Here is a 16,246-nt window from a genome sequence, read left to right on the forward strand (position 1 = left end):
AAAATTACGCACAAATCATGATATGCAACATGTGTAGGTTGTAAACTCAAGGTAAACCTGTCGTTTCGAAACAGGAAGCTGTCCTATATTTTTTAATTAATATAACGTTAACGACTGGTTTGCCGACTTGTTTTCGGCAACAATCCACTCGTATACACCGTAGATGTTACGTTTTCTGGAAGTCTTCATGCAAAAGACTGTCACTGACTTCTGTTTCGTATAAGTGAAATTTGAAACTAATGCGGCTGGTTTCTTAAAATTAATTTTACCACTGTCCGTGAATGGAATTAACAAAAAATAAGGTAGGTTCAAATGGCTCTGAGCACTATGGGACTTAACAGCTATGGTCATCAGTCCCCTAGAACTTAGAACTACTTAAACCTAACTAACCTAAGGACAGCACACAACACCCAGCCATCACGAGGCAGAAAAAATAAGGGCTGATGGGTAGCACTGAAGTACAGAGTCTTGTTACTGCATCTGTGGTGAGAACAGAAACAATACGCTATTGATGACCCCTTCAGGTACAAATAGTGCCAGGAAAATTCACGTGTTAACTCTACTACGTGTCAATATGCAAATACTACGCACATCTTCTGATGAAACCAGACCTTACACTTGTTGTACGTTTATTCTAGCGGAGTATGTAGAAATCAAAAATCGGTTGTATTAGATCGTTATGGAATTGTTTATTAGCAAGTACAAAATCGTTAATTCTTCGGTACTTACGAATTATTGTTATCAAACTAATTGAAATTATGATCGCAGGTACTCATGCACATTGTGCCCTCCAGAATATTAAACCAGTGACCGAAGGGCGCTAGTGACAGTTGGGGTAGTTGCCGCAGGCTGGCCCTACGGAGGCCATGGAGCCGGCGCCGCCGTAGTGTCCCGGTTTGCCGCCGCCCCCGGAGTTGGAGCTGGCGCTGGCGGCGCCGCCCGCGGAGGAGTGCGCGTCCGACGAGGAGCCGGAGATGCCCGCGGAGATGCCGAACGGCAGCGTGGCGCCCACGTTGACGCTGTCGCTGTGCGCGGCCGAGCCGCGGCCTCTGAGGCGGCCCAGCAGGTTGAACGGGTCCAGGACCGCCTTCGCCACCGACCCCACCACACTGCGCCGAACTCGATCTGCAACACACATACAAAGCCACGGGTACTGCTGCTGATCTAGGCACCTGCCACTTGCACGCTTAGAGTAGCAGACTGACGGTGACCAACTTTAAACACAACTTGATTAATTTTCACACACATTTATTAAAATAATAAAAAGCATAGATATTACATAACTTGATTCTGGATGCTGTTTACGATTGACAATCTGAAGTTCCTTTGGTCTTGGTACGTTAATCTTATTCTCACATAACTCTGATACTTGACAAAGTGTCTATACATTTCCCTTCATGGCTATGTACAGGAATATGGTAATCTTATTAGGTGCAGACTGAAACTTGACTACAGACTAATGCAGACCAACGCAGACTAATGCAGACTGACTATTCGGAGGTCTGTACACTCGTTCTAATACCTAGCGCGTTCAGGTATCACTGCGCGAGTGTGATCCGCGAAGAGAAAAGGTTCTACGATAGCAACAATCTCATTGGCTGCGAGACATATTAATACGCGGATCGGCGGAAGCAGAATTCGGTCCGTCTCTAAGACAGCGCCATCTCGTAGTGCGGAGACGGACGAGAGCTGCGCCTGTGCTGTTGTGCTTAGCGGGGCGCGCTCTATTGGGAAAGTTGTGTACGCGCTGACTACGGGGAACTATGTACACAACAACAGGGTGACCCAAAAGCCAGTTAAAATTAAAAAATTCAAAAAATTTAATACTTACGGGATAACGTAGATAGGGAGATGAAAGCTGACACCCATGCTTGAAACGGTATGGGATTGTATTCAGACAAAACAAAAAAATGCACCTAATGACCAACAGAAGGCGACTCATATGCTAATAAAGCAACCATTAGCATTACAATTAATTTTTAACGAAGATGATGTTCTTTACAACAGTACAACAGAGCCCGGACATGTCGATCGTGATCCGCAATAACTGTAGTCGAGGCACAATGTTGTGACCAGCACTGTACAGCGTATCAGCAGGTACGGTGAGAAATTGCCATCGGATGTTGTCATTCAGCATGCCTAATGAGGTCGGACGATCGCGGTGGACTTGAGACTTCACGTAACCCCACACAACCAATGATCACAGTGATTGATGTATGAGGACCTGGAAGGCCAAGCCCGACGGAAATCGCAGCTAAGCAGGTGGTCCTCACCAAACGAAGTGGGAAGAGATCTTTCACACATATAGCAACATAGCGTTGAGCCCCATCCTGCATAAAAGTCGTGCCTTTCAGCAGGTGTTTATTAGCTACATTTACTGGAAGACAAAGGATTCGGTGACGATTAACGTAGTAAGTCCACGCCAAATCGTGACTTTCTGTCTTCGCGACAGTTCTAGGATATTTAGTTGCCCAATTTCTGTAGTTGTGGTTGCTAACAGACCCTTGGAGTGTGAAATGGGCTTCGTCCGTACACAATACGTTAGTCCGCTAATCTTCAAATGGCTCTGAGCACTATGGGATTTAACATCTGAGGTCATCAGTCCCCAAGAACTTAGAACTACTTAAACCTAACTAACCTATGGACATCACACGCACCCGTGCCCGAGGCAGGATCCTAACCTGCGACCGTAGCGGTCGCGTGGTTCCGGACTGAAGCGCCTAGAACCACTCGGCCACACCGGCCGGCTAGCTAATCTTCAACTTCCCCCATTTTTTGAAGTGCCCACACTGCTCTCCGAGACACAAAATCGGTGGCTAACAGTTAATGATAACCCCCGATTTTGTACAAATAGCGTTGGAGGGTACGCCTTAGTGCTATCCAAACAGCAGTGGGCTTCGAACTTCGTGATCGTTTTCTTCACTGCGACCTTTACTCATTAGAATACACTTGTTTTGGCGATAGGATCATTAAACTGCGGTGTTGGATTCTCCATTCTGATGGTAAAGCTTCACTAACAGTACCTTTTCTGGTAAAGTCTACATGCCGCGATTGGTGGCGCATGTGACTCCCTCTTTCACTACAGTTCATTTTATACATGATTCTCATGCGGCGTCAGTGTTGTGTCGTTGTCCAGTGCCATATGTTGGCTAATTTTTGCTCTTGTTTTGGTTTCAATAAAACCCCATGTCACTTTAGGCATGTGTATCAATTTCTGTCTCTCTGCCAACATTATTCTGTGAATTAATGCATTTTCAATTATTAACGGACTTTCGGGTCACCCTGTATATTGAAGTAACTCTGAACAGTACTCGTTCCTTCGCGAAAAATGAATGTATCAAAGAGAAGGTCAGCAGCAGGATATACAGATGAACCAAAGCATGATGAACACTGCTCGCAGCGAGAATGAATGTCGTCTTCTTGTGGTGTTGCAGCGACTTGGCGCGGTAAAGGAGAAGAGATGAATATGGAATCATCCCAGCGACGATATGAACTGCACACGTGGAAATCCACCGACGTTAAGTGACTTTGTCATGGCTCGGCACCTGGGAACGAGCACCTCGGAAACGTGGAATCTGATCGACTGTGGTATTGCAGCCGGCCGAAGTGGCCGTGCGGTTAAAGGCGCTGCAGTCTGGAACCGCAAGACCGCTACGGTCGCAGGTTCGAATCCTGCCTCAGGCATGGATGTTTGTGATGTCCTTAGGTTAGTTAGGTTTAACTAGTTCTAAGTTCTAGGGGACTAATGACCTCAGCAGTTGAGTCCCATAGTGCTCAGAGCCATTTGAACCATTTTTTTGGTATTGCAGGGAGCGTCTATAGAAACAACGAGAAGGCGATATTGTGTTGGACGTGGAGGTTGGAGGGTTTCCAACTCTGTAAAGTGAGGCAGGAGGCGATGTAGTAGTAGATATTACGACAGAGTGCTATGTTGACGTAGGCACAAGTGTTTCAGAGGATACTATTTAGAGCACATAGTTGAAAATGGGACTCCGCAGTTGACGACCCCTATGTGTTTCCATTTTGACACAGCGACATCATTAATTACGATTACAGTAGTTACAGTGGAAACATGTCGTTTTCCTGTCGACGGTCGTGTTCGGATATTTCATCACCCAGGCGAATGGATGCCAGAAACATACACGTACGCATATTGTGAGAGGGGATGGGGGGACGTAATATATTCCGTGTGACATTCACTAGGCTTCCATAGGAAGGCAATACGACAACAGTGAACATTGTTGGGGTTATTTAAATCCGTTGATGCCTTGATGGTATCTTCCAGCATGGTAAACTTCTGTGTCAAGAGGCTGGAATCGTAACACTGGTTGAAGGAGTGTGACAGTGAACTTAGATTGATGTTGTAGCGACCGAATTTGCCTGATCAGATCACGATGGGACACATCTGGGTCACTACCGCTACTGAGCGACAGCTCCGCGTGCCATATACCATCGTCCCGAAATTTAGTCGGGAATCGTATTTCATCTGCGTAGGCGTCTGCTGTCACGTACCTCCGGAAACGTACCAAGCACTTGTCGAATCAATGTCACGCAGAATCGCTGCCTTATTGCTCCAGAGTAGGAACAACGTGCCTGTTAACAAGTGGTTCTAATGTGTTGCACATCAGTGTATTTCGATAGCGTGATGTAGCTCTGCTCGTAAAAAATCAGGTGTCCATGAAGTAAACGAAAGTTGTAGATTCATTATCAAATGCCAAAAATGACAATCGATGATATGTACATATTATTCGGAACAGCGACACCATCAAGATTCAAAAATGGTTCAAATGGCTCTGAGCACTATGGGACTCAACTGCTGTGGTCATAAGTCCCCTAGAACTTAGAACCATTTAAACCTAACTAACCTAAGGACATCACACGCATCCATGCCCGAGGCAGGATTCGAACCTGCGACCGTAGCAGTCGCACGGTTCCGTACTGCGCGCCTAGAACCGCGAGACCACCGCGGCCGGCTACACCATCAAGGACGTTGTAGCTAGAGTAGAGCAGCAAGAAACTCATTCGGGACATTCAATGTATGAAAAAGATTTGAAGATCAAGTATGATTCTCCAGATAACGACAACAACTGCGTGTGTCTCACTGAAACCAAGATGATGAAGTAGCCACCAATAAGAATGAGCCACAGCAATGAGGTGAACTCATTTGAGAGGCTACGTCCCGGCTAAGTAACAATACTAGACACGTGAAAATTCCTGAGTCATCAACGGCCTTGCCGCAGTGGATACACCGGTTCCCGTGAGATCACCGAAGTTTGGCGCTGCTGGGCGTGGCTGGCACTTGGTGGGTGACCATCCAGCCGTCATGCGCTGTTGCCATTTTTCGGGGTGCACTCAGCCTCGTGATGCCAATTGAGGAGCTACTCGACCGAATACTAGCGGCTTCGGTCAAGAATACCATCATAACGACCGGGAGAGCGGCGTGCTGACCCCACGCCCCTCTTATCCGCATCCTCCTCGGAGGATGACACGGCGGTCGGTTGGTCCCGGTAGGCCAATCGTGGCCTGAAGACGGAGTGCTTTTCTTTTTTCGATCGACACAAAGTACAAACACAAAGATACGAAAGAAAACGAGAGAAAGTGGGCTATGTCCTTCTCGTATAAACTACCTCAATGTTTGACTTAAGCGATATAAAGAAAATGTGGATACCTCACTCTAGAAAGCAGCAGAGGAATTTGGAAGCTATATGTGAGTCTAGTAGCTTAGCCACTGCGCCACCTCAGGACCAAGTGTCTATATTGGGCTTCGGCAGGCACGTTCTGAGTTTAGCTATTGTGTCTCCTATCGTTACCACAACGATCAAGGACGAGGCAGTTTTTGCAACAAAATCTGTCGTTAAGGTACCCACATTATACAACGAAACTTATAGGTTCAAAATTTTGTGGAACATACCTTTTCCGGTTCCTCACTGAATACCACTAATGTAGTGAACTTCTTGTCCTATCAATCGTTTCTAATGATTGTTCTTCACCAGACCACTTAAACGAACAACAATGAAATCTGTACTGTTCGAAATGATCGTATGGCGTCAGTGGCCGGGAGTTCCCAGACAGGAAATTCGGCCGCCAAGTGCAGGTCTTATTGAGTGCGACGCCATGAGGACAACACAACACCCAGTCCCTGAGGGGGGGGGGGGGGGGGAGAATCTCCCTCCTCAGCCGGGAATCGAACCCGGGCCCCCGTGCGTGGCAATCCAACGCGCTGACCGTTCAGCTGATGGGGCGGAGTAATCTGTACTTTTCGGAACCGATTACACGACGTAAAGGCAGCAATCAGGTAACAAAATACATTAAAACAAACAAATGTGTTGTTAATTTATGGGCCACCGGTGTGGCCGAGCGGTTCTAGGCGCTTCAATCTGGAACCACGCGACAGCTACGGTCGAAGGTTCGGATCCTGCCTCGGACGTGGATGTGTGTGATGTCCTTAGGTTAGTTAGGTTTAAGTAGTTCTAAGTTCTAGGGGACTGATGACCTCAGATGTTAAGCCCCATAGTGCTCAGAGCCATTTGAACCATTTTTTAAATTTATGTTTTCAAAAAAACAGTGAAACTGATGAATTGTTTGATACATTTCAGAGTGCTTTTGCCTGGGTGGAAGGTTAATTCGATGTTAATTATTCCATCTAGATCATGCAACATGGTTGCATAATACCTCACAAATGTTTATGAGAGAGCTGAGGGACGAGTAGTCTCATTTCCAGTTAAAAATGTGAGATCTCAGACAGCCACTCCAGTGCCGGTCAGTGGGCTGGTCAGATGGTGTGGCAGCACGCATTGTTTACTGCAAAGCCCACGCAAAGCTGTCAGAGGATGCCTGTAGCTCGATGTTTTGATATGAGGCGTGTTCGCTGATCATGGCTACAACATCAATGACATCAGACAGGTAATTGTAATCCACTTTCCTAACTGTTTGGTCCCCTCTCCACTGGACTTCCTAAACGGTTTGATCGTTTTTATGCCATTGGGCAGAAGTAATATGTTATTCCATCAATGATAAAGGCCGTCAACTCTCATTCAAGTTTCTTACTTATTCCTTGATTGTCAGAGATTCTCTTCGACTTCCACAGTTTGCTAGATTTCAGCCAGTTATCTAAAAACGGCCCTAGATGGTTTTCGTAAATTCCTGGGCGTCTTCTCCTACAACAAACACGGTCTGCGTCCCTTATCTTCCAGTAAGATAAAATACTACAGGGAGTGTATAGCAAACAGGATAAGGGGACGTCCATCAATACCACTCAGTTGCGTCGGGCTTCCTGATATCCTCACACTAAAAACAGTTATAAGGGACGAGTGCTGCAGAAAATGTTGCAACTGTTCTTGGCTCCAGGCACATTGGAAGAATTGTTTGTCTATGATTTTAAGGCTACCTCCTCGAAAGATTTACGAAGGAGGTTTTATGACTTCCTCCTTCAGGCCTCACACAACAAGGTTAGTTTTAGAATTTGTCGTACTTAGTTGTATGCTATAACTGTGCTATGATCGTAATTACTGTGATGTTTCCGAATCGAAAAATAAATCAACAAACATTTAAGATGATAAAAAAAAAAAAAAAAAAAAAAAGAAGCTCAGTCCATACATTATAAAATTATTGCGAAATTTCTTAGAGAATGAAGCAGCAAAACCACAAGTAATACCTTGATTACATTCAGAAAATGACCGAAGGTTTTAGAGACGGAGAACTGTACTAAGAGCCTGTAAAATATTATAATTATCATGTAGAATGTTTAAAAAGAAGGGCATTGATAAGAGTATCAATATTGAAGGTAGTAAATTCATATATCTCGTAGTAATTGATTTGATGCGCGTTATTATTCAAATACATCTTGCTTCGAGAAAAAATCCTTATTTTTTTTGTCTTTAAGGCTAAAACTCAGATTTTTAACAAATGTATCTTTGTACTCTCTCGCTGTACAATGGAAGTAAGGCGAATCGTAAATTACAGACCATTGGTAAATACACCAAATGTAAAAGTACTGGGCCTTAAACAATTGAAAATGAGACGTAATTCTGGAAACATACACTTAAACAATGAGTAGTAATTAATAAATGCCTTGGAACGAATGTGTTTATCAGCGTAAGTAGCCTTTAACACATCTCTAACTGTGGTGGAATCCCATTTCCGGGCATTTGGCTTCATAATCATAAACATAAAAAACATAAAAAAATATAAAAACATCTAGGATCTACGTTATCATTGAAAGCTGACTGCAAAAACCTGGAAATTATTCTGTAGATTGTGACATAGAAATCAAAGTTTACTGATTTATTAGAAATTACTCCTAATCGAAATGTTTTCGGGATCAGGAAATCAATAATTGCAACAAGTTTCTCCGATACTGATGGGTTTTCCTGTACGTACTTCCGGTACAAGTAGCAGATTCCGGCTCTTCAGTGAACCATGAAAGTCACATGCAACTACAAGAGAGCTGCTCTCGATGCAAACTAGACTCACGGCTTAAAATATTGAGAATCTATGTTGGAACGTAGCTCTTGAGGAGCTGATGGGCACTTGTAGTTTTTAAATTATACTACACATGGCTTATCTGCTCAGGGAAGGTTTGCGTAGAATATCGTATTTCAAACTATATTACATTTCTGGAATGCAGTTGTATTTTAAGATAGCTGATTACCTATGATTTCGAATCAATGTAATTCTATCGCAGACGAGGATCTGACGATGCGCTTTCTGTTACTGACGTAAGGACTTCTAATTCCTACATTTTACGACAACTATGAGTGCGCCGAATCCATTTAGTTTTATTTATTCACAATGTCAAGCTTCCCAAATAACAAATGAAAGTGAATATGCTTAGAAATTAAAAGTATCTTTTTCCTAGACCTTCTACCATAAGGTTAGTTGACAGCGGCTCGTCACGCTTTTCTGGCCTAAGCCTTCCTCTTGAGCGTCGTATAAGCAGTGCAGCTGGTGTCTTCTGTGATCTCGTTGACGTATACTAGTCTCGGTATGCCTCTTGGGTTTTTCTCCTCTGCTCTCCCTTCAAGTATTGTCTGTACAGCTGTACGCGAAAAGGTTTCTTCTCCCGTTGAAAGCAGCTTTTGCCTGGTAGACTCGGATTGCAATATTCTTCTTTGATCTTCTATCCGATATAATTTTACTCCCTAGGTAGGTGAAGGATTCGACAATGCCCAGTCGCTCGTTGTAACTGCATTTTCTCTACTCACCATTGAGACGTTTGTTTTATATATTAAACGAAGTGCAGAGGGTGTTTCCATCTAGGCCAGAATCGCTTCTAATTATTCCGCATCTTCACTCAACATCGCAAACTCATCAAGAGATCTCAACACTGCTATTTTATTACAATGGACCTTAATTCCTTCTCTTCGCTTCTCACTGACTTTATCTGTTGCCCTCTGAATGTATCCAATTATGAATACAGGAGAGAACGAGGTGCCCTGTTGTACATTCTGCTTGACAGTAGTTTCTTCTTGACGTTCTCCACATTATCAAATCCACCTGTTCGTTACACAGTCCCTACACCGAGCACGTTACTAAGTAAAATTATTAGATATCAATTAGATTCAAATGGCTCTGAGCACTATGGGACTTAACATCTGTGGTCATCAGTCCCCTAGAACTACTTAAACCTAACTAACCTAAGGACAACACACACATCCATGCCCGAGGCAGGATTCGTAACTGCGACCGTAGCGCCTAGAACCGCTCGGCCACTATCAATTAGGATAACGTCGATTGGCTGCTGCACTTTTATCTGTATTCAATTGTTTTACACTTTCACTTCGTCATATCAGACTGTTGATTCGTGCAAATCACATAGCATTCTTTTGTGAAGATACATCTCACTTTCAGGCACACGGATAAAGCACAGTAATACACTTGTCTCCTGTAGCATATTTCATTGGACATGATAGTCAAAGAGCAATTTGACGAATAATTAAATTTAATGGATGTTTAGATGTAATTTCCCTGATGCGCCAGTTCATCATATAAAGATAATCACGTACGTCTAACGTTGATCAGAAAAGAACTTAGATGACGATAGTTATATAATGTGGTCCTCACAGTACAGAGCGCTGGAAGCAACAGCTATACTTACACACGAGAGATAACACCGCAGAATAAACTGGAATGTTAGACACAAATCTTGTTCCCAATAAAATTGTTTTTAAAACCATGTATTATAAAAGTATGAAGTGCTTTAGAAAACATGGAAATCAATTACGTATTTTACGCGCCTTGTGCTTCACAAACGATACTGCTGACAACTTTACTAAGATCTATTGTAAATGTAGACACAAAGTAGGTGGTGGCGTGGAAATAGGTTTGGTGGCGAACAGGTAGGTTATGAAATGATCTGTATAATTACAAATGGGCAGTGTTAGGAGATAAAACAGGTTTATTATAATATAGGTTATTATTAAATTGTCTTACCTCCTTCTCTTTCCTGGCCTTATCCTGTATCTACATGGGATCGGCATATTCATCTGGTTTGGCAGTGTCAGTGACAGAGAGTGAGAGGGTGGCGTGATGTACCTGCCGCCACCTCCTTTCCCGCTGGACGGGATTGTGTACCTCTTCTGTCTGTCTAGTGTTGCCCCTTGTGAAAGTGTGAGAACCTTTTTCCGAAAGAGCTGAAACGGAACAGTGGTACCAGCCCGGTATTCACCTAGTTGCATATGGGAAACCACATAAAAACCACATCGAGGCTGGTCGGCACACACACCTTTGTCGTCTCCCCGAATGCTGGATCAGCTTGTCAATGCGTGTGGCTATCCGGGCGGGTTCTTTATTAAACTACGTAATAACGATTTTTGCGAAAATACTGCCGATATATATTTATGTCCGTATGTTGATACTTTGATAAGACTTATGACATCAAATTATCGATTGTCATATTTCGTTAATGTTACGAAAGTTAGATAATTTGGCTTTGACAAAATGTTTCATTACGAAAACTGTACTGAAAACATGATACGTAACTTTCAATGCTTATTACTAGTCGCTATTCAGAAATAAATTCGCTTTTTTTTCCTTTTGGCAGCATTACTATGTACGATGGATCGCAGCGGCATTAAGTTCAATGAGGTGACAAAAGCCACGGGATATCTATATGCACGTATACAGATCGTGTACACAAGGTATGAAAGGGCGGAGCATTGGCAGAGCTGTCATTTTTACGTTCAGGTGAGACATCTCAAAAGGTGTTCGACGTGATTACGGCCGCACGAAGACAATTAACAGACATTGCAAGCGGAATGATAGCCGGAGCTACACGCATGGGACATTCAGTTTTGGAAATCATTAAGGAATTCAATATTCCGATATCCACAGAGTCAAGAGTCTGCCGAGGATATCAAATTTCAGGCGTTATCTCTCACCACGAACAACGCAGTCCCAGACGGCTCCGTCACTTAGCGACCGAGAGCAGCGGCGTTTGCGTTGAGTTCTCAGTGCTAAGAGACAAGCAATACTGCGTGAAATAAACGCAGAAATCGATGTGGGACGTAAGACGAACGTATCCATTAGGACAGTGCGGCGAAACTTGGCGTTAATGGGCTATGTCAGCAGACGGCCGACGCGAGTGCCTTTTGCTAACAGAACGACATTGCCTGCAGAGCATCTCCTGAGCTTGTGACCATATCGGTTGGACCTTAGACGACAGGAAAACGATGACCTTGTCAGATGAGTCCCGACTTCAGTGGGAAAGAGCTGATTGTATGGTTCGAGTGTGGCGCAGACCCGACAAAGGCGTGGATCCAAGTTGTCAACAAGGCACTGTGCAAGTTGTTGGTGGCTCCATAATGCTGTGGGCTGTGTTTAAATGGAACGCACTGAGTCGTCTGGTCCAACTGAACCGATAATTGACTGGGAATGGTTACGTTCGGCTACTTGGCGACCATCTGCAGCCATTCATGGACTTCATGTTCCCAGAAAACGATGGATTTTTCGTGAATGACAATGCGCCGTGTCACCGGGCCACAGTTGTTCGCGATTCTTCTGAAGTACGTTCTGGACCATTTGAATGGATGATTTGGGCACTCACATAGCCCGACACGAATTACATCGAAGTCGAGAGGTCAGTTCGTGCACAACGTCCCGCGCCGGCTGAAATTACTGACTACCACAGAGGCAGCATAGCTTAATATTTCTGCAGTGGACTTGCAACGACTTGTTGAGGCAATGATACATCCAGTTGCTACACTATCCGGGCGAAAGTAGGTCTCACACAATACTGGGAGATGTCCCATGACTTTTGCCACCTCAGTGTGGGTTAGCATGAAAGTAACTTGGTTTGTTCACCTACAATAAGCATAGGAGAAGTCACCTCATGATATATGTAGGGAAATATTTCTATACGTTGATGAGTGCCTAGAGTTTATTTAAGCACCGGAAATCGTGCGGCGTAGTTGAGTGTGTGCGATTTATACAGTGGTATAGCAGTCTGTCCACATGTCGCTAGTTAAATGTGGTGGATTAAATAGCTGTATTTCTTAAAAGATGATGATGATGATGATTCCGTAGTGAGAGCGCACGACCGCATGGCTATAAACGCCCATACTACAATATGGTGAGATGAGTGTGGATAGAGGTCACAGAATTATTAAAGTGGGTACTGCAGCCGTCCGCGGTGGCCGAGAGGTTCTAGGCGCTTCAGTCTGGAACTGCGCGAGTGCTAAGGTCGCAGGTTCGAATCCTGCCTCGGGCATGGATGTGTGTTATGTCCTTAGGTTAGTTAGGTTTAAGTAGTTCTAAGTTTTAGGAGACTGATGACCTCAGATGTTAAGTCCCATAGTGCTCAGAGCCATTTGAACCATTTCGGTACTGCAAATAAAGAGATAAAAACGTAAATGGGATGAACTAGCTAGTCTGATACACACTAACGTCTCCAGTATAAAAACTGAGACCAGAGTCCTGACACGTCACAATATTTTTTAAGCTCTTCTCGTCCTCAGCTAAAATATAAGGCAGATTCCCACCTAAGTTTGCTCTTGTTCGCTAATTACAAAATAAAATATATTCAGTTAAAATTTGTTGAACTGTGATTTGCACGCACAAGCAACACAGACGGGGGGCGGGAGACAAGGTTGTCATCTCGCCAGAGCAGAGAACCACACGTTAGGGGTCAGCGCCCAACTTGGAGGCGAATCGGGACAACTTAACGCCGCCGAAGTGAACGGCTTCTCAAAGGAAAGGTATAACTTCCGTGTACAAAAAAGCGTTATTTTGATTGAAGAAAACTATATCACATTCTTGTTTACGTTGACAGGAATTTGCCAAATCAACTTTTATACCATGTTAGGTCCAGTGACAGTGGTGAGATTGTATACGTATGTCTCTGTTACGACACTTACTCTACACCCTGTCAATGTAGAACTGCTAATAACAGCCCGCCTCCCTAACCAAGGTCGCCGTCGCACTCTTATGCCGTGGCCCTCGACTAGGGCTACGCCAGTTCGAATCTTGATGGCGAAAAATTTTCATTGATAGTACTTGTCCGGCAAGGGGAAGAGAGATGGTGGCGGAAAGTGCCTAATCGCCAATCTTTAAGCCAGTGTTAGATTAAATTCCAAACATCTCCGCAGTGTCTCATGGAGAAAGAGCATTCAACACTGACTATAGTGCCCTTCCGTAGGATGGCGACATTAAGTTCTGTAGCCCCCTTGGGTGCTCTTCGAGAGGAATAGGCTATATATTGGCACCAGGCTTCACTCTCCTCCTTCCTTTCATCAACAGTAACAAAAACCGACGCTGTACCGTACAAGCACTCTTCACAGTCATACACACGAGACAGAGGCACGTTCTAAACCTCATAACATGTCATAGAAAGGCAACGGCGTCAAGTCTTAACCACTAGGACTTTGCGTAGAACGGCGACGCTTGATTTATTCCTTGAATATGGGACTACTTTGGCTTTTGAATAAATATCGGAGAAACAGGCTCCAATATGACGTGCTACCACTGTGGAAGTCGATTTAGAAATCCTTGTGTAACGATCATACACGCTGAATATTATGAGTGACCGAGCAGACATACGTCTATTGGTATAAAACTCACACTTGACATCGAGGACGATGTGTTAGATATGCAGATAAAGGACAGTTATCCTAAGATACTAGTTTAAAGTGGAAGAATCAAGCAAACGATAACATGTTTTGTAATGTGGCCCTAGAACTTTACATCATTAAACAGATACCATTAAAAATGAGAAGCGTGATTGGAATTAGAATCACTGAAAAAAAGAAATTTTATTAAAAGGAAAGACAGTCCGGAGGAAAAAATCACCGAGGATGAGATTATTTCGTAAGCATGTAATGTGTATGAAAATGGAATTCGTAGAAGGAAAAAATTCCAGAATGAAATGTAACCTGTACATGTTTTAGTAATTAATAAATTACATAGACTGTTCTTTAAATGATTATTCTAACGAAATCGTAAGTTGAAGCAATTAACGGACAATCGCTCTAAGAAATCGTCTTAATGTTTTCTTATAATCATATACGGAAAATAAGTAGTCTCTTTCATTTGCAATTATATAAGGGGGAATGAGTACATAAATCTTGTTGTAGGATAGATACATGCCAGATTGAGATTGAGTGCAAGATTCTTATGAAAGAACAATTCTTCCATACGAGTAGTCACTTAGGAAACCTACGTCCGGTTCATTAATGAGTATTTCTCATCAAGCTTTTGCTCTTCCCACGTTGGATTAAGACAGAGAAGAATTAAAGAAATAAAATTTCTTGGAAACTCTTTCTAAACTGCAGGAAATATTGTTTGCAGACATATTGTATAATGACCATTGTGATAAATTTAAAGAAATTTCACCTGACGCCGATGCGAATCTATGGGTATATACGTTCAGCACCGGACCGTTGCTGATAGGAACAGGGTGGGCATAAAATAATACTGATCCCCGAAACACCTTTCAGTACCTTGCAGCATACAAATGCGGAAACACGGCCTACCCAAACAAAGTGTATACAAGACAATTAATACCGTAATTTCTCCGGATGAGGAAGTGTAAACGAGAAAGGAAGCCCTCTGAGTTCGCTGCTTCTCAACGGGTTTGAAAACGCGCTGCCGCCTTTCCGGGAAAACGCTTAGCTTTGGCTTTGGCTCTGAGCACTATGGGACTTAACATCTGAGGTAAGCAGTCCCCTAGAACTTAGATCTACTTAAACCTAGCTAACCTAAGGACATCACACACGTCCATGCCCGAGGTAGGATTCTAACCTGCGACCGTAGCGGTCGCGCGGTTCCAGACTGTAGCGCCTAGAACCGCTCGGCCAACCCGGCCGGTGAAAACGCTTAGCACTCGTACATATCTACTTCTGGGTATTACTTCGCTCTTACGCCTGCTGACAGCACGTAACGGTGCATTTGCTGAAAGGTAACGGGCGCGTGTGAGTGTCAGTGAGTACCTACCCGGACGGTGAGGTTGCCCGTGCTCTGCAGTGGGCGCCGGCAGAGCCGTCACCGCCTGACAGACGACCAGCAGCAGCAGGAGGGAGGCGGCTGCGTCCACCATGGCGACGCGAGGCGAGGCGAGGACCGTCTGTCGCAGCGATGTCCGCTAGCTGGCTACTTATACGTTGTGTACGAGTACGCGTTCTGAGTGGGAGGCGCTTAGCCGGAGCGTACTGCGAACCATGATTGGCGCTTTTCTGCTCACGAGTGCCTACAATTCGAGTTCCAAATCAACAAAAGCTTCTCATTTACATTCGCTTGTATTACTTACCAAAGGAAACGACAAATGGATGACTGAATTCTAAAAAGAAGCAATAACATTAAGCGAACAGAAAGACGAAAACTTTTATAGCTAACAAGGGACTCCTTTGACTTCGAACGCTCGGAGCCGCTCCAAAGCATAATAAAAAAAACAGCGGTCTACGACAAGTAACATTGTAGTAGGGAGAAACAAAGTAACAAGATAGCAATACCGTAGGAGGGAAATTATACGTAATTCATTGACGTAGTGTATCATTACATTTTCAATCAACATTTTTAGAAACACTCTGCTTAAATTAATTATAATAGCGCAAAACACACATATGCTACGCACCTGACAGTGCGTGTATTAGTCTTCATAGTGCAGATGCGGAATTTCGATGAAGTAGTTGAAACAATGCGGAAGAGAAGAATATGCATACCTCATTAATGCTATGTTTTTACTTTCAAAAGCACTTTCCCATTGTCAGCCAGTGTGGCCGAGCGGTTCTAGGCGCTACAGTCTGGAACCGAGCGA

General features: G+C 43.9%; 1 protein-coding gene across 1 annotated transcript; it reads right to left on the minus strand.

Annotated features, from left to right (window-relative positions):
• Window positions 1–669: 669 nt before the first annotated feature.
• Window positions 670–15,584, minus strand: LOC124602744. The gene is made up of 2 exons (XM_047136342.1): window positions 15,427–15,584; window positions 670–1,125 (listed from the first exon to the last, which is right to left on the minus strand). Exons 1-2 carry the CDS (start codon window positions 15,527–15,529, stop codon window positions 821–823), a joined length of 408 nt encoding a protein of 135 aa, XP_046992298.1. The 5' UTR covers window positions 15,530–15,584; the 3' UTR covers window positions 670–820.
• Between the last annotated feature and the right edge of the window lie 662 nt (window positions 15,585–16,246).

Source organism: Schistocerca americana, chromosome 1 (genome assembly GCF_021461395.2).
Source record: "Schistocerca americana isolate TAMUIC-IGC-003095 chromosome 1, iqSchAmer2.1, whole genome shotgun sequence".
NCBI lineage: Eukaryota > Metazoa > Arthropoda > Insecta > Orthoptera > Acrididae > Schistocerca > Schistocerca americana.